The following is a 26,506-nucleotide window of genomic DNA, read 5'->3' on the forward strand; positions in this document are numbered from 1 at the left end:
CATAAGACCCTAGTGTATTAGAGTCAGCAGATAGGTGTTCTGATGACTGAGATGATGAGTGTTGTTGAGAACTAGGATGACCGTGTAACTTATAACATGTTGCCTTTACATGCCCAAATCTGCCACAGTGATCACACTTCTCTTGTGGAGGACGAGAACTACCAGAAGTTGCTGGCAGTGGCAAAAGACCCGGTAGTGGTGCCTGGAAAGTTTGTGAAGAAACTAACGGTGGTGATGGATAAACATAACAAACTGCCATAGCATAAGTCTCGGATAGAAGACCAGGAGTATGAGGCATAGGCGCTCGACGACTCTGATCAGAGAGACAATAGGCGTGTGCTTTCTCAAGAGTTGGGAACAGAAACTTGTCCAGTAGATGAACAACAACATACTCAAACTCAGGATTGAGTCCAGTAAGAAACTAAAATACTCTATTCTTCTCCACTATCTTTGCATAAATCTCTGCTGTAGTAGGTGGAGATGTAACTGTTTCACTCGGTGCACAAGTTGGCCATTCGATGAAGCTATCATAATGAGATAATTCTTTCCAACCAGATCGAAGTCTCGCATAGTACTCCCCCAAAGATTGGGTACCCTGTTTGAAATTCCTAATCTCATTAGAAAGTTGGAAACTCCTTGCATTATTCTATCTCTGAGAGTATACCTTACGAAGAGATTCCCAAATAAGATGTGCAGTGTTTATAAATAAATAGCCAGCAAAAATTGTTGGTTGTATTGAATTAATCAACCAAGTCCGCACCATAGAATCATCTGAGAACCACTTAGCATACTTCGAATCAGTTTCTATAAGTGCTTTCTCTGTGCCCAGGTAGAAGAAAGCCTATGTTTCCACGATCTCCAACAAATAGTTTTACAGACTGTGCCTATCGAACATAGTTCAAGCCATCTAGTAGCTGTGAGGTAATTTTGAGATTCGGATTATCATGAACAGAGTGGAAGGACTGGACATCTTCACGCGTTCCAATCGAAGAAATAGTCAAGATATTAGACACATCATCAGTAGCCATCTCAAAAAATTAAATTACCTCAACAATAATAAATAGATCTGAGAATCAGATTAACATCTATCACATCTCGGGACTGGAAAACAAGAAACAAACAAAAAAGAAAGTGCAGAAGCTTAGGTTGCGATCAGAACAACATTATGAAACCAGCGAAAGCGGTGGCGGCGTGAATCAAATCAAAAAGCTACTGACGATGTGTCTAATATAAAAAAACCAGAGAAAGCGAGGTTGTGGAGCTATTAATTTGGCTTTGATACCATGTAGAAGCTAATTTAGGAGAAAAATCAAGTGTGTGAGTTTCTTCACATCACTTTCTATTTATTCAAATATAAGAGGAACCCTAGAAGGGAAATAAGGTAATTACATGATTAACAAAAGGAAATAACAATACTATCCCTACTTACAACTATTGCCTACTTGTGAAGAAATCCAAGGTCATTATAATGTTGAAGACATTGAGGACCTTAATGTTCCACCTTCACATACTCAAATACAAGCTTATAAAATTTTGGATGATGATAGTTCAAGTAACTTTTCTAGTGAAGGTGCTGATGGTGCAACATTTGATGGTGGTGACAATATGGAAACTCAAGGTCGGGTTGGTCTTACTCCTTTTACTTGTGAAGCTGATTTCATGTTTGCCACACAAGATTCTTGTCATGCCTCTTGTCTTGCCCGACATCCAAATTGATCATTCTCACCGGTGTTAATCGTTCATTCGTCGTGTTGGCCTTTTGAGAGGAATACAACTATTGTGTTTTTGGCCTTTTGAGGAGAAATATAGCTATTAGGGTGTAGTGCCATTTTTTTTTTTTTTTAATTTTTATGGGAGACATGTGATTATTGAGATATAGCATACATGTCTATGTGAGAGGATTGTTAATTTTGAGAGAGTTGCTTATTTTGGTCATTTTTGGTGTTTAGACATTTAAATTTGAAAGAATAGTTGTTACCCATATTTTTAATATTGGTTGATGTATTCCCATATTTTCTCTTACTTTTCGCAAAAAAATTTCAAAAATTTCTATATTTTCGTTTTTTGTGGTCACCGAAACAATGACCGAAAACGAAATTTAATTCCTTGCTCATATGGTATTTCCTAACAATATACTAGGGATACAACCTACAAAGCAGGAAAACATTACCCAGAGAAAGTTAGATTTATTTCATCAACTCAGCAGAAATAGAACGATGGGACCTTCCCACTTACGCAAACCACAAGCAGCAACCAATCTTCTTCAACACTAAACCTGTCAAGACTTATCAACTATGTTCATTTAATGAATACACCCGATAAGCAAACATGCAAATCAAGTCAGCATTATAAAAATGCTGGTGTGAGTAGCTCTAAAATACAAGATATACTTATACCAAATATATACACAATCCATACGGCAGTTAGTTCCTCCACCAAGGTGCCTTAACTTTCCACGACTAATACAACATCCTTAAATTCAATAACTAAGGCAGATAGTTCCTCCACTGAGGCGCCTTAACTTCCCACTAACCACACAACAAACTATACCTATAATAAATAAGGCATGTAGTTCCTCCATCGAGGCGCCTTAGATTCTAACTAAACAAATAACCAACCATGCATATTATATCCGTACCGCATTTCATGCTCAATTACAGAGTGGGTCGTCTCTGCCCAAGTAATTAGTTTGACCCACACTTCTTCAAAACCATATACAATCATCTATCTAAAGATACATCATTAACCAACACATTACCATAATTATATTAATTAAGGCATTCTTTGCGTGTCCCTAAAATCACGTCGTATCTATGTCTTATCTAGTTTCCCTGGCTACCACAATCGCTTCCCAACGCCGAACATGTACATCCACATGCCTCCCCTTACATAATGTACCACTCCGTGTGTAACTACCCTGAGCGGGATGCCGCACACTAGGTAACCCTCACACGAAAGCCATATATGTAAGTACTGCCACTATTCGGCATAAAATATCGCGCGTGTCATTCTATTTTGCGAACGGAATAATCAAGCCACTATTCGGCTACACCAAAAGGGCCATTCAGCTTTACTAAAACGCCAGAAGGGCCAATCACATTACTTACGCCCGAAGGCCATTCAGATTCACTGAAACGCCAGAAGGGCCAATCAAATTGCACACGCCCATACAAGGCAAATCACATGAGTTGTGGTAGCTAGGTTTTAGGATTTTCGTTACGTAATTTATTCGAATGTCATACATTTATGACTCATAAAAAAATTCCACTATATCACGTGCAAGTCAAATACCTTATTGCACTAAGCCACAATATTTAGAAATATCTCAATATATCTCATAACCATTTTCATTCTTTCACGTGCCAATATATTATTGCACTAAGCCATAATCCCGTGGGAAAATATTCACACATACTATACTACCTCATAGTAGCATCTCACATATAAAATAATGGAGCGTTTATATATTTATTTCTCCAAAACTATTGCATTTAATATATATATCCCAACATATTATATAACGTCACAATTGCTTCAAACGTATCGCATACATTTTTATAGCGTTTTAGGAATGTTATATCTCCTAAAGTTTTTATCTCGTCACGTGTCAAAATATACACAATATCAACGTCAAATTATTTTTAGATAACGACAACCAAATTTATACAAGCTTCCACAGCATTTTAGCATTTGATTTGTCCATACAATTTACAACATAAAACGTAGCACAATTAAACAATCCACAGTCCACAATCAAATCCCAATACTAAAGTCCATAAATCTAAGTCCGTATATAATTTAATACTCATAAAAGCATTTATATCAAATTCTTATTATCAGAATTCCCCTCTAGTTACGTGCCAATATTATATTGCACTACTCACGTCAAAACTTAATTAGATAATGACAAACAAGGTTATACAATATCGACAATATTTTATTACTACATTTGTCCATATTCTTAAATATGTGAAACACTGGAAAAGATCAACATTCCACAGTCAATGGTCAAAGGTCAAAGTCAACAGTCAATGGTCAACAGTCAAAGGTCAAAGTCAACGGTCAATGGTCAAAGTCAACACATCATTGTCAAAGTCAAACTGTCGTTTCCATGTTCGACAGGTTCCAGGGTCATAGCCATGGTTCATGGCTAAGGGCAAAGGTGCATGGCTCATGGGCTCATGAATAAAGAAACGGTTAAGGTCATGGTTCGGACCCAACTAGCCAAGCCTATGACTCAACCAAAGATTCAAATAATGTTAGCCGGATCCAACATAAAAGCCAAATCCGAAACCGGCCCAACAATAGATTTAGCCCAACTGGAAATATCTAAAGGGAACAGATCCACTTAAAACCAAAATGACCCAGCCCACAAAATAAAAGAAAACCGGCCCATGAATACAAAAATTAGAACTGGCCTCATCAAAAACAAACTAATTGGAAAAGGCCCAACCAAAATTAAAAGAAAAGAATCCGGCCCAACCAAACAACCCAAGCCCAAGAGAAATCGACCCAGGCCCAAGCCCAACCGATCATCTTTCCTCCTCCAAATTCCACCACACCACCACCACCGGGTTCTCCTCCTCCAACTTCAACACATCGGTTTGACTAAATTTGAAAAACCCAACACCTTTAACAAAAGCAAAAACCGAAAATCATAAAATCAAAACTCTTCCTAAATCCATATCTGAAATACTTCCCGCCGCCCTTAATGGCTTCTCTCCGAGCTTTGACAACCTTCCTTCGACAGCCCCACACACTACAATCAACTATACACTAGTCTAGGTAAAAGCCCCACACTCCAATTAAACCAAAAAAACAGCCCAACCACCGGTTTGGCCACCGCCAGTTCCAATCGCCCACCCAAACACCAATAACCAGCATCCCACATACAACCCCCGACATCAAACAACCCATCATCCGTCCACAACACAACAAAAACAACATTTCCAGTTACATAAAAATGGTACTGGCGATATCTTGGTCCTAGCCTTGGCCGCCATTAACGAAACTCCAAAGCTTGAACCGTTCCAACAGTTTAATGAAGGGCTTCAACAGCTTAATAATCTAACCGGTTTTAACAATAACCAGCGGAATGATCACAGACGATGAAGAGCAGAAAACTTAAACCGAAACCTTGTACTCTAGTAAAATTGTTATCTCTATATAGACACTATATACTATAGACGAGAAAAAAAAAGAAACCTAAACTACTCACCTGTATCGTGAACAAGAAATATAGGATAAAACCACGCGAGAACCAATCCCAAGCTAGCTCGCACAATCCCTCCCAGTCCGAATCGTCGCGCTCCAACGCTCTAGCAAACGAGCTGCCTCCATTTTTATTATTATTTTTTATTCTCTAAGAACCCTATTCTCTATAACAATGTGATTATATACTTGGGTTTGAAACCCAAGCCCAATACAGACTCGGGCCCAGAAATCAGGCCCGCGTATCCCAAATCCAGTCCAACCAATTTTAAAACTAAATAATTAAATTAATAAATAGATAAATACATATTTTTAAATACGGGTATTACAATTGGATTGTACTCTCTTTGCTGATTATTTTAATAGCTCATTCACAAAAATCGGACCGTTAACGAATCGAGAATTTCAGTTTTAAGTTTGTGCGCATAAGGACATAATGGCCATTTTTCGAATTTGTTTGGGCTTGGGCCCAAAACTTCGCAGTCACGTGCCTCACACGTGAGTTTCCAAAACAGCCAAAAATCCTTTGCGTTCATCTTCTTCACTTCACGCCTCCATCAGTTCTAGTGAAACAAAACCAAAAACAAAAAAAAAAAAAAAATCGTGCACCCACTCCACTCAAACCAAATTTCAATTCTTTGTTTCATTACCTCTCCCCCCACCTTACCCTAACCCCATTTTCGAATTCAAAAACCTCAATGGATGCTAAAAATCACAAAATCCTTCCCGAACAAGTTTTCACCTTCGACCAATTTTCCCCCTTTTATGGTGATAAGATGATGCGTAGGAGATGAAAGAAGTTGTGGAATACGAAGAATGATTTTTGCCATCCAGATTTGGTTTTGAATTTTTACAAGAAGAGGGAAATTGAGGGTAGGAAGATTTTTGTGAAGGTGAATGGGACGATGAGAGAAGTGTGTATGGGTATGTTGTCTAGGATTATGGACGTTGATACAAGACACAACCTCGTAATCACAATATAGGAATCGCAGTGGGGTGGGATCGAGGCATTGATGAAAGAGATTGTATTGGAAGGAGAGTACAATGCGAGATTGCATTGTGTTCAACAGTCGTCTCTGAGAACCAACCAGCTAGCTGTAGCTCAGTGGGTTGGTAAGAACATCATTGGCACCTCGAAAGTCAGTGACATCAGTTTGAATTGTCTGCACGTTCTCTGGGTATTGTAGGAAAAGAGGTATGATTTTTGCATTCTCGACTTTGTGTTAAATATGATTAGAGGCGTTGGAAGCCATACTGCACCCTTCCCTATCTTGATTACTAAGATCATGCTGCATTTTGGAGCTGTTCCGAAAACTAATCGGATTATGTTGAAGTTGCATTCAAATGCAAAAATTTATTCAGAATGTATTCAGAAGACGTGGCGGTTGCCTGAGGATAGGGTTGTTGATTCAGATGATGATGAGGAAGATACGACATGTTTTGAGGTCGATGCCTTGGAAAAGCACTACAACATAAATGGCATTTTCCATCACTTAAAAAGTGATGTCAAAAGTATAAGACATCAGTTTTGAGAGTGATGTGAATGGTGGCGACGTGAAAAGTTAGGGTTTTCCACATCACTTTTTAAACGATGTCCACAAGTGATGTTACTTTACATCACTTTTTAATTGATGTCCACAAGTGATGTTATAACTTTGCATCACTTTTTAATCGATATCCATAAGTGATGTTATAACGTTTAACATCACTTTTTAATTGATGTCCACAAGTGATGTTATAACTTTCCATCACTTTTTAATCGATATCCATAAGTGATGTTATAACGTTTAACATCACTTTTTAAGTGAAATCAATAAGGCCAATTAACATCACTTAGAAAGTGACGTTTCATTCAGATTCCAAATTATTTGTAAAGTGATGTGAAATAATTCTATAAATCACTTTAAAAGTGATGTCCAATTTATCAAAATAATAATAAAATATAATAATAAAAAAAACAAATTTCCAATATCATCCTGATATAATACTATTTTCCTGGTCATTTATCATCAAATAAAAATGAAATGTATCTTAAAATCACATTCATTACACAAATATCATCTCCAATTACAAATATTACACTATATACAAAAAATTGTAATAAACGTTATATACCAACAAAATCTAATCTGCAGTACCGAAATGAGCCAAAAAGAACCACAATCACCCAACTAAGAACCTATCACAGCCTGACTTGATGCAATCAATTTAATCCAAGAACCTATCACAGCCTAACAAATCACTCTGTTGTTGTTATTTTTTTATTTTTTTTCTTGCTCCGTAGTATGAAATATTGTACTAGAAAATCAATGCAAATTTTATAAAAGAAAAATAAACAGACAGAACATCTTCATAATATAGTAATTGAATGACAAAGGAAGTTCAACCCCAATTTTCGACACACCACATTCACCAAACAATTATTGCCTACAGTAAGAAGCACCCATCAAGCTATAATAATTACAATATCTGTTATTCTACAAGGAAAAACAAATAATAACAAAATAAGTAAAAATAACGAACCCCAAAACAAAGAGGTGCAGAATCTCCCTCTACGCTTGGTTAGGTCATGGTGAAGAGTAAAGGTAATTAAACATCCCTAATTTCTACCACTAATTAGTAGAGACAAAAAATAAAATAAATAAACACGCCTTTAAGGAAGTAAAAGAAATCAAACAATGTTTAAGAACTGACTCTAAGATCACCGCACCTTGCTCCTGGTCCTACAGAAACCAAAAATTTGAACTTTTTTTTTTAAGTAATGAACTTAGAAAACAAACTCAAAATAATCCAGACATTACCGAAGCAAAAATGTACTCCAGAGAGCTAAAACATAATTCAACATACGAAGATACATAGATAGAAATGATAAAGTAGCATCACTCCTACCAAATCTATATTTATCTGAACCAAAAACATTCCATCACAAAGCTAACCCATGTCAACCCAAGCAACATAAAAGAAGTGGAGATGCTTTAATCCCCCTTTCTCCTGAATGAGTATCCCTCAGTAAATCTAGCATGACCACCTGTTGGCTGACACAACACAGTCTGGCAGTTCCCACAGACCACAACAGTTTGAGAATGGCTGCAGACAGTAGTTATATTTAAGCAACCCTGGCACTTGACATCCATGAAAAAGGAGTTGGGGGATTGAACAAGACGTTTGAGCTTATGCTTCCTCTTTTCATGCTCAGCTGGTGGGTTAAGAAGATCCACATCATTTTTCAACACCATCTTGTCTTGAAGAGAGAAGTTTGAAAACTTATTAGGTCTTGTTAAATCACACAAGTTTGCGATGAGAGCATTTGGAAAACAAATGTGAGAGTCAAAAAAAAAAATCCAAACTTTAGTGATGCCCAACATTAAGAAATTCACTGATTAACATATCAAGATCAGAATTTTAAGGAATCAAGCATACATAGACAATCACAAATTTGAGATTGAAAAGAATCCGAGCAAACAATACAAAAGCTACCCAGATTTAATAAAATAAACTTAACAAAATACAAATATACCTATATCCACAAAAGGGGAAGAAAACGAAACCCTATAAATCGAGCAGCGACACCGACGAACAGATCCTGAAAACATAGACCGAAAGTGAGAAAAAAACAAATCGAAGACAAAACCTATAAATAGACGAGAGAGGATGGTCACCATAGTTCGCATGAATGAGGGAGAAATTGGGATAGAGAGTGGCAGTGAGAGAGAAGAGAATAAAACCCGAGAGGGAAAGAGTGGGCAGCAGTAGTGAGAGAGAAAGGAGAAGAGAATGTTGTGTTTTCTATTTCGACGAAATTATACGAGCACGAAATTTCAAGCTCTGTTTTGGTTTTTATGATTTCTAACACTTATCACACAGTTTGGTCTAGTTTGAAAGCGTTAGAAATTAATTCTTGAAATTCATCTGAATTAAAGCAACACTTGACAACATTCCTAACGCTTATATAGCGTATGCAACTTACCAACGTTAAAAAACTATTACAAAGAAAAAATGGTGCGTATTGTAAATATCCTGTTATGGTGTAGTGTTTATGGGTCGAACCTTGCTTATGGGGTTTAAGCCTTTTGGGTATTGGTTGCGGTTTTTTATTTTTTATTTTTCATTTAAGGGCTGCTAGTCTAGCAAACCAGCGTGCACCCTGTTTCATTTCTATTTAAACTAATTTTTTAGATGGTCTTTTTCTAACTAATTAACTTAATTAAGAGGTATATTAATAATAATACTTCTGAAAGTCACATTATAAGTGATTTCGAAAACTTGGCAAATTCACTTTTAAAGTGATGTTGAATATATAGATATTACATCACTTTATAAGTGACACGGTGAGTGACAACACTTTTAAAGTGATGTTGAATACATAGATATTACTTCACTTTATAAGTGACACAGTGAGTGACGTAAAAACGTGTTACTACATCACTATCTCGACATCATTAATTAAAATGATGTTGTACAACTCTACTACATCAGCTTCTGAAATAAGTGGTGTTAAAAAAAATTTGTGATAATTATTATATCACATGCTAAGAAAAGTGATGTCATAGTTTTCTTATGACATCACTTCGCTGAAAGTGATGTAAAATTAGCGATGTCATATGTCATATTTGTTGTAGTGAAGGCTACTTCTGAGGTAGAACGCATGGCATTGCTTCATCGTGGCCTGCATTCTCTTAATACCATTTGTGAGGATCTATGGACTAGGCAGGTTAACATCCATCATAATTTTGAGTAGCTCAGTGCTAGTAATCGGGAGCTCCAGGCTACCATGGAGACCCTAGTCCAGCATGATAAGGAGCGTGAGGAATCCATGAACGCATATCTAGAGGGTCAGCGGAAGTTCCAAGTAGAAGTTCTACAATGCTTGCCACCTTATCAGAGTTCTACTTCTGACAATTCTTAGAGGCATGAGTGTCGTCGACGCAGGACTGATGACTCTGGACCATCCTCATCTCGTGGCTAGTAATTTAGTTGTATTGTGTTTAGGAAATTTCTCTGTTTTTCATAGAATTTTATTTTTAGTTGTTTAGTTAAGTAGTTAATTTTGGATTATGAAATTGTTTTCGAATATTTGGTTGTTAGTTAAGTTTAATTAAATTTTTGTCCAAGCATGCTATTGTTTTTCATGAATCCCACCTTCCCGATTTGTTTGGGGTTAGCATTAATTGTTCAACATTGTTTTTTTTAACTCTATCCACCGCTTTGAAAGTTATTGTTGTAAGATTGTGAGAATATGATTATGGGAGCATGTTGCTTATTTGGTATAGCTAAGATTAGCTAGTGTCGTAGTAGTGTAACTTCAAGGAATGGAATGGGAAGGTTGCTATTTTAAATTCAAATCATTAAGCTATTAGGTTTGTTTTTGGAATAATGAATCTGGTCTGTTTCTGTTTTGGTTTTAGAAATATTTTATTTCCATCAAGTTGCCTTAACAATCTGGGCAACTTGTGGAACTAGATTAAGAAACTAAACCTCTATAAATCCTTGGTTCACTCTACACTCCACACCACACCTCTCACTTTGCACCTCTCATTGTTATCTCTCACTTTTATTTTTCACTTTTCAAGTCAAAGCACTCAAAGTACACGGAGCGTGCCACGCCCTCAAGTGCCTGGAAGTTGAGTAAGACAAGAGCGCGCCACGCCCTCAAGTGCCTGGAAGTTGAGTAAGACTAGAGCGTGCCCCGCACCCATCACAGCCAATTCTCGAGCGCGCCTCACACCTTGGCCTTGCAACACTTCCACTTCTGATTTTTATTTGTGGGTTCTTCCGAGGTTGTTTCCAGCAGCTCTAGAGTGTGTTGTTTGATATGAAGTCTCATACACTCATACCGGAGCAGTCTTTCAAAGATTTGTTCTCAAGTGACACGTACGGATCTTGGTTTTGCGAAGTGATCATACAAGCAGGATGGCAGTCTCTAATGGTAAGTTATGATGAATTTTACTATCCTGCACTTACAGCGTATTTTTATGAACATTGTAAATTCTTTTATCGGATGGATGGAGAACACGTGTTCTCCATCACCATTGATGATGAAACAATGGACATAACCAAGTTCTTGTTGGCTTTTGCTGTTAAGCTTCCTATGCCTGTTGAGATTCAAGACTCATGGGGCTATTTAGTTGATAATTTCTCTGCCTACAACTATGAGTTTTTGCATGAGACTTATGGGGCCGAAATTTTCCGTGTAGAAGACCAAGGGAAATATAACGTAGCCCTTGGTAGCTTGTCCCTTAACGTGGGCATGGTGATGTTATTTATCATGCTAAACATATTAGAGGAATGGCGTTTTTCTTTTACGAATAACGCCACTTGCGATGTTTTCCTTGCTCTAGTTGATGGACGTCTGCTATATAACTTTCCCAAGACATTAATGTCTAGTTTAGCATGAGCCCAGAGTATGAGGCATAAGTATCTTATGCCTGTCTTAGTTTGTCGAATCATGCTATGTTTTTTTCGGGAGTTTTGTACCCGTTTCACGGATTGGGTTGGGGTTGACATTGTGAGACCCACCAACTGCTTTATACGCTCTTTCCGTGCAATGACTTGGCCGGGGTGGAGGCTACAACCTAATTGGGTTGCCCCTTACACCCCATCCGACCAAGTGGCGCTTAACAGGTTAGTGATTGTAGATGATAAATGGCGTGAGGCCTGGCAAATCATCATGGCGTGGCAGGATGTGAAGGAACCTCACTTCTTTATAGAAGAGGTTGACAACGCCTTAATGCTGGATAGGAGATAAGTTTTACTTTTTGTTAGTGTCTGCTTATGTCCCAAGCAATTTGATTTTTATTATTCCCATAATGGGTGGAACTCATATAGAGTTGCGTCTGTTTTTATTTATCTATATTAGTATGTTTTAACTTTGTTTTGCAGATATTCCAAAATTTCAAGCGTTTCCATGGTATTATCCTACCCTTCTTATTTCTATACTTTGAGGACAAAGCATGCTTTTGTTTAGGGGTGGCATATAAACACGCGTAATTTAAGACACCTGTTAGGATATAGATATGTACAATACACACTTGTTTTCTAATAAAAAATTCAAAAATTAAAAAAATATAAATAAAAAGTTTATGTTATACACTTAGGAATACTGGTATTGTTTCTTTTTCTATGATGATAATAGTCTAGATATTTCACATTAGCTCTTATATTAGAATAGTTTTTAGAAACTTAGGTTAATATGTAGGTAATAATCTTTGCATCTTTCTATAAATATATTACATAAGCATCTATGTTTGTATTGGTAGTAAGTTTCTGAAATCTAGGCTAGTATACTTATTCTACAAATCCTGTGAGAATATAGCCTAAAAGCCTTATGAGTGAAATATTTGAGAAATGACACAAGGGAAAGTAAATTCGAAATAAAGAAATTACACGTCCACTTGCTTGATCACTATACTATATCCTAAGCGAGAATTTAGGCCCTTTTTGGATCGATATAGCCAAAAATTCAAACCTTATGAAATTATTTTCCGTTAGTCGCCCCTCTGAGCCTTTCTCTAGCCTTTCATAAACTGCAAATCCTTTACCATTTTTATTCAAAACAAAATAAAAATAAAAATCAGCCTACCCATTTTTGAATGAGTCTGAGAATAGAGATGAAATGAAGAATAGAAAAGAGAAAGACCTGTGAAACCAAGAATTTGTTAGTTCCTTCAAATAAGAAAAGAAAGTTTTCATCCAAAGAAAAAAAAAATGAAAAAAAAAAAATAAAAAAAAAAATAAAAAATAGAACTCCAAAAACATAATCAAAGGAGTCAAAAGTCAAAAGAAAAAGAAAAAAAAAATGGTTAGGGATGGAAACAAAGTGTAGAAGCAAAGTAAAGAACAAGGTTTTCTCTAGTTACATAATATGAAGACTCTATTATCTCAAACTGGTTCTTTTTGAATATCTATTTTTTTCCTTCTTAAACCATCTCCTAATCCCCACAACACCTAATAAAGACCTCTAGCTCAATTAGGAATAGGTTAGTGTGATAGTAAGTGGCAGATATGTTTGATCGACTTTAGCTTCCTTGTGTGTCGTTGAGATTGTAAGGTAAAGTGTGCCCACTGCACACTGGAGTGAGCGAAACTTGAGTGGAAAAATCAGAGTGGTTTTTGTCTTGACATTTATGTGAGGACCTACTTAAGGACGCTATTCCAAAGTTTCATAAACGGACCTGTTAGTGCATTACATAGCACAGTTCATTATATATATATGTTTATCCGTAGATGATTGATTATTATTATGCACATATTAGCTTAGGTTTCGACTTGATTATTCTGTATTCATTGCTAGTGAGATGTATAGATATCTGAGAATAAATAAGGAAACAGTAGTTATATTTCTTAGTCGTTGTAGTATAAATGAAGTTTATGATTACCTTCACTAGAAAACTCTCACGAGGCTATAACTCGTCCACTAGGGAATTCCTAGTGGTTTAAGGCATTGTTGCATATGGTCAATGCAATCGCACTCGGCGAAACGAGATTAGTTAGAACTCCATTTTTTGTCACTTATTTCAATTTCTCATATTTGCTTGAGGACAAGCAAAATGCTGTTTGGGGGTGGTTTGATAAGAGACCACAACTGTAGTTTTAACTCCTTAACAATATTGTTTTTAGACCAATTATGTGATTAATAAATAAGAGTTAGTGTTGTTTACATGCTTTTATATATTTTAGGCATTGGAGTCAATTATATGAAGAAATGTGTCCTTTGTGCGAGATAAAGGAGCAAAGGTTGGTTGCTAAGGAATTCTATGATTAAATGCCAAGATTCAAGGAAAAAAAACCTTTTTAAAGCCCGGTCAAAGTTGAAAAGTCAAAGTCAACGAGGGCAGAAATAGCACATAAAAGTCAGCAGAACTTCCGAAAGCCGTATCTTTGGACTCAGACCTCGAAATTGGGCCTACCAAATATCAAAACGACCGGCTCGGGAAGAGATTTCTAATGGTCTAAGCCTTGACCCAATTAGAGGAGCAGAAGTGGACGAAAAGGCTGTTGCAGTAATTTTCAGCATAGAAACCCTTTTTGGACCGAAATAACCAAGTTTTGGGTTGTATTTCATGGCCCAAAACATGGCTTCAAAGCCCATGCACGAATTTGTAGACCTAGCCTCTTATATATAAAGAGGACTAAGGCCAAACTCTTAATCTTTCCTAGATTAGATTCATAATATAGATTAGATTTAATTAATTAGTCAGTACTTAGTTTTAATACAGTTTTGAATCATTAGACTCTTTTTCATTAGATTAATAAAGTAATTTGACATTTCTTCAAGGATGTCTTCTTCTTATTCATTTATTAATGATAGTTTGATAAATCAAAGCTAAAAGCTCCATTAAAGGGGTTTGAGGAAGCTTTGATGAAAACTTGATTGTATTAGTGTAGAAGTAGTTGTAATAATCTATTCCACTCTAGAAGGTAGTTAATTCACCATGAGAATGGGTTTAAATTGCCTCACATGCTAATTATTAGTTGGTAGAGATTGCCATGAATAATTAGGGATTAGAAAGACCCAATCTTTATGTGAAAACATAAAGATTAGGATTATAACAAATCTATGCTAGTTTATTAAGCTGAATTCAAGGTGGAGTCAAATCCCCCTAATTCCTTCCGATATTTACATCTTAGTATTGAATTGCCGTAGTTTAAATCATAACATCTAAATTAGTTAAATCACCGTCGTAGCATAATTTCACAACTTTACTCTCATTGTTTTTGTTAGAATTAATTAAACTAGAAATTGTTACATCTAAACGAGCTAGTGACAGCTGGTTCTAACGGGTTTGTTTTTAGATTAATAGGATTTGCTATTCATAAAGGACTGGCGGCACAGCTTGTTGCATGCTTGTCATAATTATTTGTAAAATTCGTTATCATTATCAATAAAAAATTCCACTTAAAAAAAAAAAAAAAAATACACACACACACACACACACACACACGTACTTTAACAGCAAGGTCGAGAGTCTGGAAGATGAAAGCTTGATTTTTTGGAGAAGAGCTTGAGAGATGTTGAAGACGAAAAAAATAGAATGAAGGAGTAGCAGGAAGAAATGCGAGGAGAGGGAGATGAAAGCTTGAGTTTTTTTTTTTTTTTTTGGGTGAAAGAAACGGTGGAGAGAGAATTTGTTCTTTTTGGGTTTCTTTAATTGTGAAGTGCGGAATTAATTTGGGATACTTGAAATTTTTCACTGAAGCCCGAAATTTTGATGAATTTTGATGTGTCGGTCTGATGAAGTACAGAAAACATTATACTCAAAGTTTTAACCTAAGTGACACAACAGGTTTTAGTATAACTGACACAATTGAAAAACTTGTAGTGTCTCTTTTTGATGAAGTGGCACAACAAACCTGATCCTGAGGCAAACAAACTAAACCTCAAATCAACACAAAAAGTTTGCTGTGTTGGTTTCCCACATACCCGACACACCAAAAACCGACACAACAACCCTTTTTTTAGTAGTAAAATTTCTTGTTTAATGAGTAACTAGCAGGAAAATTAGTTCTTTACTTCATTGAATAATTAGTTGCTATCTATTAAGTCTTAGTTCTTTTTTTTTTAATAATAGTAATTGAGCCTACTTATCAACTTAAATTACAACCAAAAAGAAAAAAGGAAGAGAAAATTGGGGCTGGATTTGTCATTACCTATATGCTGCATACTAAAAGAATCTAGTAATTTCTATTGCCTAAGCAGTAGGCACTCTGGGATACTTGTATTATTCTGGCTTATGAATTTTGTTATTCTATATGACAATATGGTTCCTTATAGCCTTCCTTATATTAGTGACTCTTTGTTTAGATTTGTGTATGAATATCTAAACCTTGTTTTGGTTTCAAGTCCTACCACTATTATATTATTCTCTTTTGGTTTATTATATTCAGAACAATGTCACGTAACAATGCTAGAAGCCAAGCACCATGTCCTCCACCCCCGCCTCTGCCAATTCCAGAAGTTGTTTAGGAGAAGCGTCAAATACGTTGGAACGATGGAATGGACAAGGTCCTTGTCGGAACTTTGTTTGACATCATTACTGTTCTAGGGAAGGGTTCTCAGAATTCTAACATTTCCAAGAAAGAAACTCTAGTTCAAGTTGCAAGTGTGCTAACCAATTCTTGTTCTTAAAAAGTGGAATGGGATAATGTGCGCTCTAGGCTAAGGTCATTAAGGGGTGCCTACACAGTTGCTAGCCCAGAGTGGCTTCTCTTTTAACCATCAAACTAAGTCCATTCAGGCTGATGCCGATGTATGTGAGAGGTATATTCAGGTAAATGATCTTGATTTAGCCATTTTGTATATATTTTGCTTTAATATATTTGTCATTGAAGGAAAGCTAGCTTCCTAGAGGACTTATAGTGAGCCACATTATCATTGTAGGCTCACCCAGCCACAGCAAGTTATAAAACCAAGTGGCTTCAACACTATGAGATGCTTGACTTCATATGTGGAAATGATTCTGCAAATGGAAGTGGAAGCTTTAATGCGCATGATCCTTATGCTATACCCATATTGGATGGTATGTTAAGCGAAATGTTTTTTATTTGTGGTTTTTCTTTATGCGATAAGATACTACTAAGCTCATAACTATGTTGTGTGTTTAATTTAATAGATGAAACTGATGATAATGACCGTTAATGTAAATGAATATGTTGACAATACCGGAGATGCTACCCAAGGCTCAGGGGTGAATGTGGAAGAAGAATCACCGCGTCAAAATTTGAATGGGCAAAAGAAAAAAAACCTCGCATAGATGTGAACGACGAGAAGATAGCTAAGACATTTGAACATCTTGCAGAAGCTACTAAGGCAATGGCAGACAATTTGAAGCGACCTCCTAGCATGATGCAAAAAGTTCATGATGCCTTGAAAGGTCTCGAGTTGTCTAAAGAAAAATTTAAGCTTGGAATGACCTTCCTTGGAAATAGCCCAAACATGGGTGAAATCTTTTTGAGTTTTGATGATGAAGATCTTAGGAAGGAGTGCCTTTTGGACAACCTTCCAGTGGCTTAAGACACTTCTTTTGGATTTTTGCTATTATGGTACATGTAATGCGCTTGTATGGTTTAAGGCAGTTATTTTGGATTTTTGCAACTATGGCTAATCAGGTACTCAACCTTATCAATCCATTTTAACGTGTTACTTTGCCAAAAAAAAAAATTTGTCTTTTTTATTTATATTCTTAAAGGTTGTGTGTGGGGACTACAAAATATTATCACTAATTACCTTCCTTACGACAGATTTGTATATTTCATTTTCAACAGAAAACTACGCTTCCACAAAATAGATGAAGGAGCAGCAATGATAGGACTAGCGGATTGGAAACGTTTCTCAAACTCAGGAAGGGGGCTGACTATTGCTTGTTGAATGCTCTCAGAAGTGGTTTAAGGCATTTCTTTTGATTTTTTTTGTAAAGCACCAGTTCTTATACTTACGGTTGATTTATAATAGTCTGACATGCATGTATAAATTGTTTATTTTGCTTTTATTATAAATGTCTAACAACACTAGTTCCCTAATGATCAGTCCTTAGTTATGGCGTTCTATTTTCTTCACCATTTAGAGTGTGAGTGTGCTGACTGTGTGTGAGTGTGGTGAGTGTGTGAGTTGTGTGATGTGGGTGGGTGTTGCAGTGGTGTGGTGCGGGTGGTGCAGTGGTGTGGGTGATGTTCTTTCTTTTCTTGGCAAGTGTTGTTGTGTTATTCTTCTTTGTGATGTTCTTTGCTTGCTTCTTTGTTAGATGGCAAGTAATGATGTCTTCTTTGCTATCTTTCTTTATTCGCTACCGCTACTGGATGGCAAGTGCTGCTATGTTGCTGCTGTTGGTGAGTGGTGCTATGGTGTAGTGTTATCATCTACATAAGGCAGACTATTGCTTATTGCCATTCTGCGTCCTACCTGTGGGATTGCCTTTAAAATTTGTGTACGTGGGTATCTAAGTTTATGTGAATGACTAAGTAATGTATTTGTTTGGATGTGGTAATATATCTTTTCATTTGAAGATTGCATACTGGCTCTCTTTCATTATGTAAGTAGGATATCACTAGTAGTGGCTAATACCGTGATACAAAGCACAATTTATGAAAGATCAACACAGTTACTCATCGCTAAGTGCTCTTGTTGCTCTTGGAGAGTGCTCACAGGTCCCAAGTTCTTGTGATCCTCAGGGAATTTGCAAGTGGAATTAGACTCTAGCAAATAATGCCAGCTCTTTATCTGTTTGATTTGTTATTCTATTTATTTGTTTGATCTACTTATGATTGGAAATAATGCCAGCTCTTTATCTGTTTTGCTTCAAGATGCAGAAATTCCTCTAGACTCTCAGTTAATAATTTCTCAAACAGGAAAACTTCTCTTCCCGTGCATCCATGTAACCATAGCACCCTCAACTCGAAAGTTCAACTCATTTACAACACATGAGATTTGAATTTGGTGAAGTCAGGAGAGTGACTATAATTTTTAAATCTTAAATATTTTAAACGCACAAAAAATGAAAAAAATGAAATATTTGCCGCAGCAAATTTGGACAATCAAACAGCAGCAAATGGTTGCAAATCAAGACAAATGATATTTACTACAGTATCATCAAACAGTGGCAAATTTGATGATACTGTGGTAAATATCATTTGCCACAAATTATTTGCAATTGCCACATAGCAAATTTGCTAGTGGCAAACGGTGACAAAATTTGCATTTGCCACGACTCCTATCAAACATAGCCTTAGTTCAATGCATTTGTATCCAGTTTCTGATTTTCCGTTATTTATATTTTGATGTTAGTTCAATGCAGCTGCATCCAATTTCCAATTTTCGTTATTTATTTTTTGAGATCAGTTCAATGCAGTTGCATCAAATTTCTGATTTTTCGTTAATTATTTTTTTCGGTTAGTTCAATACATTTGCATCCAATTTCCAATTTCCTATTAATTGTTCTTCGAGGTCAGTTCAATGCATTTGCATCCAGTTAATTATTGTATTAATCCAAATTCAAGAAATGCAAATTATTGTTTGAGGTTAGTTTAATGAATTTGTAACCAGTTTCCGATTTCCCGTTAATTACTTCTTGAGGTTTTGCATCCAGTGTATTTTTTAAGATTAGTTCAGTGCAGTTGCATCCGGTTTCCAATTTTCAGTTAATTATTTTCTAAGATTAGTTTCACGCATTTGCATTTTGTTTCCAATTTATAATTAATTTTTCTTTGAGATTAGTTAAATGCAGTTGCATCCAGTTTCCAATTTCCCGTTAATTTAATCTTTGAGGGTTAGCTCAATGCATTTGCATCCAGTTTTCAATTTTCTGACAATTATTTTTTGATGTTAGTTTGATGTATTTGCATCTAAGTTTTGATTTTCTGTTAATTATTCTTTGAGGTTAGTTTAATGCAGTTGTATCCATATTCCGATTTTCTATTAATTACTTTTTAAGATTAGTTTAATGTTTGTATTTGTAGCCAGTTTCTGATTTCCCGTTAAATATTATTTGAGGTTAGTTCGATACATTTGCATCCAATTTTCAGTTCCCCATTAATTGTTTTTTGACGTTAGTTTCATTCAGTATTATACATATTTTAAAACATTTGTCATTATTGCTTTGCCATTTTTTTTTTCATTTTCTATTATATATTTTGTGATGTTATTTTTTGTATAATTGTTTTTAACTATGTTTTGAGGCCGTGTTAAGGATATATTCGAAATAAGTTGGTGCTTTATCATAGACACTAAAATTGTATGATTTATAATAGGGAATTAGTTTCTACAAATTACCTATTTTTTAGCAATTTTTTATATTTGATAAAATAAATAAGAATTTGAACACTAAAAGTGTTTGATTCGTAATAGGAAATTACCTTCTACAAATCATCTATTTCCTATTACGAATATTAAATTATCCAATTTAATTACGAATATCAGAGATTCGTAATATATGATTTATTTTATCCACCTTCACATACAACCAAGGTGGGAGGTTGTATGTGACTAACATTACCGGCCACAAACTATATCTACTGCTAAGAGAGTTGAATGGGTTGACCCCATCAGCTAAAAGTGCTAAACAAAGGTTTCTTGACTCACTTGCAAACTCTAGCCACCTATTATCGACCTCCTTCCATGCTTTAGAGTCAGCTGGGTGATGCAATTTATCATCGATTACTCTTTCATTAGCATGCCATGTTAGTGACTTTGTTGTCTCCTTAGACTTAAACATTCTTTCAAATCTTGCAATTGGTGGAAAATACCACATAACTTTTGCCGGTACACTACTACACTGGTTTATCTTACTTTTGTTTTCCTTGTATCCTGACACTCCACAAGTAGGGCACTCAGTTAGGTTCTTGAAATCATCACCTCTGTAAAGTATACAATCGTTAGGACACGCATGTATTTTCTGGTATTTCATACCATAAACTGACAATGTCTTCCTAACTTCACGCATGTTTGAAGACAACACATTATCCTTCAAAGGAAACATCTCCCGTAGCACATTCAACAAATTCGTAAAACTTGTGTCGAACTTTTGCTTTTAGATTAAATAATGTAACCACTGCTGATAGCTTTCTAAACTTCGGGCTGCCTTCGTACAGAGGTGTCTCTGCGTCTTCAAGCAACTCTATAAACTTATCAGGATTAGCCTCGAATTGTTCTTCTGTAGTACATACCATTCGTTTCATGGGTACCACATCATCTGGAGTCTCCATCTGGGTAGAAAGCATTATACTCAAAATTTTAACCTAAGCGACACAACAGGTTTTAGTAGAACTGACACAATTGAAAAACTTGTAGTGTCTCTTTTTGATGAAGTGACACAACAAACCTGATCCTGAGGCAAACAAATTAAACCTCAAACCGACACAAAAAGTTTGTTGTGTCGGTTTCCCACATACCCGACACACCAAAAACCGACACAACAACCCTTTTTTTTAGTAGTGAAATTTCTTGTTTAATGAGTAGCTAGCAGGAAAATTGGTTCTTTACTCCATTGAATAATTAGTTGCTATCTATTAAGTCTTAGTTCTTTATTTTTTTTAATAATAGTAATTGAGCCTACTTATCAACTTAAATTACAACCAAAAAGAAAAAAGGAAGAGAAAATTGGGGCTGGATTTGTCATTACCTATATGCTGCATACTAAAAGAATCTAGTAATTTCTATTGCCTAAGCAGTAGGCACTCTCCGCCTACGTCTGACCAACAATTCATGCCTGCAAATGAGGAAATATTCTTAGATAAGCGGTCAGTATATTAGATTGTCATAGATCAAACAGAGCGTGAACAAAGAAGAAAAGGCATTTCTCACGAAAGTAAAGTAAAATAAATAGAATAACAATGAATATGAGGTTTGCATAAAAACATTTATCCTTAGTTATTTGAGTATGGCAGGACTTGAACCTGCGAGCATTAGGCTAAGCCCAATGCTCTACCAACTCAGCTATACACTAATACACCCCAAAGATATTTTGTAATAAATATGGATTAGTGTGAAAAGATTGATTCTAGTGAGGCCACAAAGAACAAAGGGATATGAGAGAAACTTCTATCCGGCCAATTCTAAAGAGAAGCACCAAAAGAACACTTGTTTGTCTTATATATGAAAGGGAAATTATTGGTTTAATCATGGTCAAAGAGCAAACTACATAAACAATAGTGCTGAGATTACCATTGAAATTTCTTTGAATGTAAGGGTGAGCCTTTGAAGAGAAACACTTGAAGATTGTGTGAAATATTTCCACAGTTGAATTAATGGGGCCATAAGTTGAAGAAGAAATAGTGGCTGTAAAAAGAAAATACATAACATGAATTTGCATTTGTAATAAAACTACATCAATCTATGAAATTTAAAAAAAAGTTCACTGAGTGCTTGTGTTTAATCAGAATAAAAATATAGTTACATACATACGCAAAGAGATTGAAATTCATAAAGAGAATGAGTTGCAAAATTACAACAAATTACGCTTTTTTAAGACTATTCACATTTTAAACACTAAATACATGTTAATCGTGTACTCTGGTGGAGCACAAACATCGTTTTTGTTTTGAAACACTATATTAATGTTAAATAAATAAATAAATACTGAAAGTCAGTGTAGCATACAAATTCAACATAGGAAAAAACATAAAATATATAGAAATTGAAGATTGTTGTTTGTATTAAATATGAAGGAAAAGAACAATAATCATAAGACCCAACTCAGCATCTACTTACAGAGTTCATCCCTCAAACAGTAAGATTGATATAGATTGCAAAGGAAGAAATAGAAAAGGCTAACGTCTATATTTTGAAATTGTATGTTCAGACTCTGCCACGTTAAAAATCGACGACTGCTTAGTTTCTACAACATCTTCACAACAAGGAGATTCACATTTGATTAGATTAAATTAACGCAAATTCTCAAAAGGGAAAACCCCTCTTCAAACTTGACACTGGTTTTAGACCAAACCTCAAAACAACAATGTTTACTTCCATTTCTCGTCTCAGCCGTGTCTTTGCCAAAAACACCCCAATAATAACAGCAACACCTCAAATTCTCACAAAAACCCAAACACCCAAACAAGAAGAAAAACCCGAAGAAATTAACAAACTTTCCAAACAAAAAAACCTTACCACCCTTGTCGAAAACGAAATAGGTTGGTTTCGTTCTCCACATTTAGTATATGAAAAAACTATTGGTCGTCAACAACAACAAGTGTTGGAACATCATCAGAACAAGTTTGATGATATTACTAAACAAGGTTTTGCTATGAGACTTATTTCTTTATATGGGAAACCGGGTATGTTTGATGAATTGCCTGAACGTACTACTGTTAAGACGTATAATGCACTTTTAAATGCTAGTGTTGTGTCTAACAAGTTTGATGAGACTCAGAAGTTGTTTAGAGAACTCTCTTTGAAGAAGTTGTCGGATTTTCCTTCTGGTAATGATCTAATTACAAAAAGAAAGAATATCCTTCGCCCGTTATCTCCTCATCTTCCTATTTATAAGCCACAGCTCACTTCGACGTTTTCAATTTTCTGTAGGATATCTGCGGTATTCCTAACCACTCTAGTTTTGTTTAGTTATATTCTGTATTTAAAAATAGGTTTGATTTGCTTCACCTATGAGATTTTCTACCAATTCTTGTTTTATTCAAGCTTTTATTGAAATGGGGAAATGGGAGAATGCTCATTCTATGTTGGATGGGGTGGAGCCGAGTTTGATTACTTTTAAGACACTGCTGAATGGGTTTTATAGGGATGGTAAGTTTGAGGATTTGGGCTAGGATGGGAGAGAGTGGGATTGTTCCGGATATAATAAGTTATAATGCTAAGTTGCAGGGTTTGGTTAATGTGGGGAGATATCGGAGGCAGTTGAATTAGTTGAACAGCTTGGGAATAACGTAGAGAAACCTAATCTTTTTACATATAATGTTTTGATAAAATGGTATGGCAATAATGGGAATCTGGATGAAGCTAAAAGCGTATATGATAATATGTTGAAGAGTGATATTGTCCCGGATTGGTTCACTTTTGAGGCACTCATTCCCTGTGTTTGTGAGAAAGGGGAGTTTGGTCTTGCTCTTAAGCTTTGTGAAAAGAGTATTGGCTCTAATTGCCATGTTTCCGCGGGCATGGTGCAGGTTGTGGTTGATGGGTTGGTGAAAGAGTCGAAGGTTGAGGAAGCGAAGGTCGAAAAAGTGTTATCGTTCGAAATTGAAAATGCCTCAAGAAATTGAGTGATGTTTATTCTTCCTTGTATGTTTTCAGCTTGCAAGTTTTCCATTTTGTCAGTTTCATATTTATTTTTGTTAGTGATATGATCGATGTAATGTTTCTTTGTATTCCGTGTTTGCTTTTGCAAATTGATGTAATTGCTTCTTTGCTACACTACCAATTCGTTACCGTTTATTACTGAATGTGGGAAGAATTGGATTTCCTTATACCTCTTTGAATGTTGCTGGCTTGCATCTTATCAACCTGCTTATAAGGGTTGCTTCTTTTGATATTTTTATAAACCTTTATGTCGCAAATGAGAATTCAAAAACTATTGGAACTTAAGTGAGGTGAATGAAAATGTTGGAAAAACTTAGATAGTAAGTTAACAGAATATGATCAGTCAGAACAAAGTGATCCATCAGAAGAACTGGATTCAATCAACAGACGTACTAAGATATCATTTGGCTCAAACTAAGGGAACAAATGATTTTGAGTCTAACTATAAGGGTGCATGGGAACTTGTAAGAGAAAATGCTGGCATTTCGGACACGCACTTTATTGTTCTTCCTAATAACTAACAAATCGTAATGTTCAATTTGACTGTTCTTGGCCCATCCTAACTTCCAATGCCCAGAGAAAATTGCCGTAAGCTGAAGGACACCATAAAATGCTGGGCTCATTCTGGAAAGTACGATATAGAGACTGCTGCTGGTAGACCCCTTAAGGTCTGTTTGTATGATCCTTTTGGCCTCCTTTTATATCTTTATCACAAACTGGTGGTGCATTATTCCGTGCACAGTATAATGCATGTCAGTGCAAACTCACATTCACATATATAACGTCTTTATCTGTGATTCTCTTGTTTTCCAATTATAATGGGTTGCTAACAGGCTTTTTTACAGGTTGAAACCGACACATGGTGCTCGTCTGGTGGGCTCAATGTCGATGGTACACTTGTGCAAGCTGGTGGAGTCATGTGACTGGAAGAAATATTCAAGAACACTTACTGACATAGGATGGCAAGTTTTTAGAATGATGAATTACCCCTGCACTTTTTTTGTTTTGTGATTTAAGTATGGTCTGTCCGGTGTCTCTTCGGCTTATAAACATTACTAGATTCCATCATTATAAAATTGAAGATGCATAGGGTAACTGATTTATATCATCTCTTCTTAGCATGATAATTTAATAGTATATAGTACTGTAGGAGAAATCAAGGTTTACTGTGGAGGAGATGATTATGCGTTTTTGTTAGTATGTCCTTATTTTAGTATGGATAGTATGTCCTCGTTTTTCTTTTGTCTGTACCAGTATTCTAGCTACACAGAAAATTCTACCTGATGGTAGTTTCATTGTGGTGGGGGCTCGCAACATGCCACATTATGATTTTATTCCAGCTGAGGGAGAATATAACCACAAGGCTTATGAGCTACCCCTTCTAGTAGAGACCAATGACCGTATTCCAGGGTCAGAGAACAATCTCTACCTTCTGTACACCTTTCCATAGGTGGAAACCTCTTCATTATGGCTAACTATCGTTCAATCCTATTCGACCCTAAGACTGGAAAGACTATCTGCAAGTTCCCAGACTTGCCTGGTGGTGTTAGAAACTACCCTGGCACAGCAGCTTCAGCTGTCCTGCCAATAAAACTCAACACTCGCAAGAAGGGTAAAAACAGTCCCGTTGAAGTTGCAATTTGTGGAGGTGCGCCTAAGGAGGTTACCAGAGGGCTGAAGCTAAGCTACCATTATTGCCTGCATTGCTAACATGTGGAAGAAGTAAGATAACAGATACTAAGGTTAAACGGAATATTGAAACAATGCCGGCACCAAGAATGATGGCAGACATGCTCATTTTACGAACAGAACATGTCTCATGATAAGGGTGCTAAGACGGGATGTTCAGGCTGGGAATTCGCCTAAGACCCATATTTCAGCTCTGTACTCTACAGACCCACAAAACCAAAAGACCAAATGATTTGAAGAGCTATGTAGAGTATCCTAGAAGTATCATGCTCAGGATTTACACAGTAAGATATTATTAGGATTTTGAATTGATTTGGTTAGCACCAATAAAGGATTTAGTTTCTATATACTAGCTAACCTATAAACACATGAACTGAAATATCAAAAAACAGATTGAGCATGCCTAGTATTAACATAGTGATGTTAAAGAATTAACATGGCTGGTGGCTATTACCTTGCGTTTGGTGAAACTTTTGGTTTTTTTCTTTTCTAGCTTGTTAGTCATGATATGTTTGTTTGGCTCTATTTGTCAAGTATGATCGAGCATATATATAGGCATCATTTATATTGAGAACATATACCAAGGCTCTGGGGATAAACACTGTTTTTACTTTTTGCAGGACATGTTTGTTGCTGGTACTAATACAATATAAACTGCTGCGGAATCGGTGATGGCAGAACTTATCAATCATCCTAATAGGATGAAAAACTTACAAGAAGAGGTACGCTGTGTAGGTTGAACAAAGTCAAAAGTGGATGAAAATGATATCAATCAAATGAGCTACTTAAATTGTGTCATCAAAGAGGCTCGAAGGTTACATCCTCCTGTTATTTTATCCTGTCCCAGGGAGACTACAGCAAGTG

The 26,506-nt window shown here is 36.0% G+C and overlaps 1 protein-coding gene, 1 long non-coding RNA gene and 2 pseudogenes across 4 annotated transcripts; 2 read left to right on the forward strand and 2 right to left on the reverse strand.

Moving 5' to 3' along the window:
* Nucleotides 1-7,973: 7,973 nt before the first annotated feature.
* On the reverse strand, nt 7,974-8,533 carry LOC147477391 (small ribosomal subunit protein eS27y pseudogene; annotated as a pseudogene). The gene has a single exon (XR_015207994.1). The product of XR_015207994.1 is annotated as a small ribosomal subunit protein eS27y pseudogene (transcript).
* A 12,812-nt stretch (nt 8,534-21,345) lies between these two features.
* On the reverse strand, nt 21,346-22,050 carry LOC147477392 (uncharacterized). Its single transcript, XR_015208706.1, has 2 exons — nt 21,863-22,050; nt 21,346-21,407 (listed from the first exon to the last, which is right to left on the reverse strand). It is a non-coding gene; the product is annotated as an uncharacterized LOC147477392 (long non-coding RNA).
* Nucleotides 22,051-22,223: 173 nt separating this feature from the next.
* LOC147477393 (aldehyde oxidase GLOX1-like) lies at nt 22,224-26,252 on the forward strand (annotated as a pseudogene). Its single transcript, XR_015209804.1, has 3 exons — nt 22,224-24,621; nt 24,787-24,872; nt 25,208-26,252. The product of XR_015209804.1 is annotated as an aldehyde oxidase GLOX1-like (transcript).
* Nucleotides 22,656-23,916, forward strand: LOC147477394 (small ribosomal subunit protein mL103 (rPPR7)-like). Its single transcript, XM_086586003.1, has 3 exons — nt 22,656-23,118; nt 23,336-23,440; nt 23,552-23,916. The coding sequence occupies exons 1-3, from the start codon at nt 22,656-22,658 to the stop codon at nt 23,914-23,916; spliced, it is 933 nt and encodes a 310-aa protein (XP_086442129.1).
* Nucleotides 26,253-26,506: the final 254 nt, after the last annotated feature.

The sequence above is a fragment of the Coptis chinensis genome, chromosome 9 (assembly GCF_015680905.1).
Source record: "Coptis chinensis isolate HL-2020 chromosome 9, ASM1568090v1, whole genome shotgun sequence".
Classification (NCBI taxonomy): Eukaryota; Viridiplantae; Streptophyta; class Magnoliopsida; order Ranunculales; family Ranunculaceae; genus Coptis; species Coptis chinensis.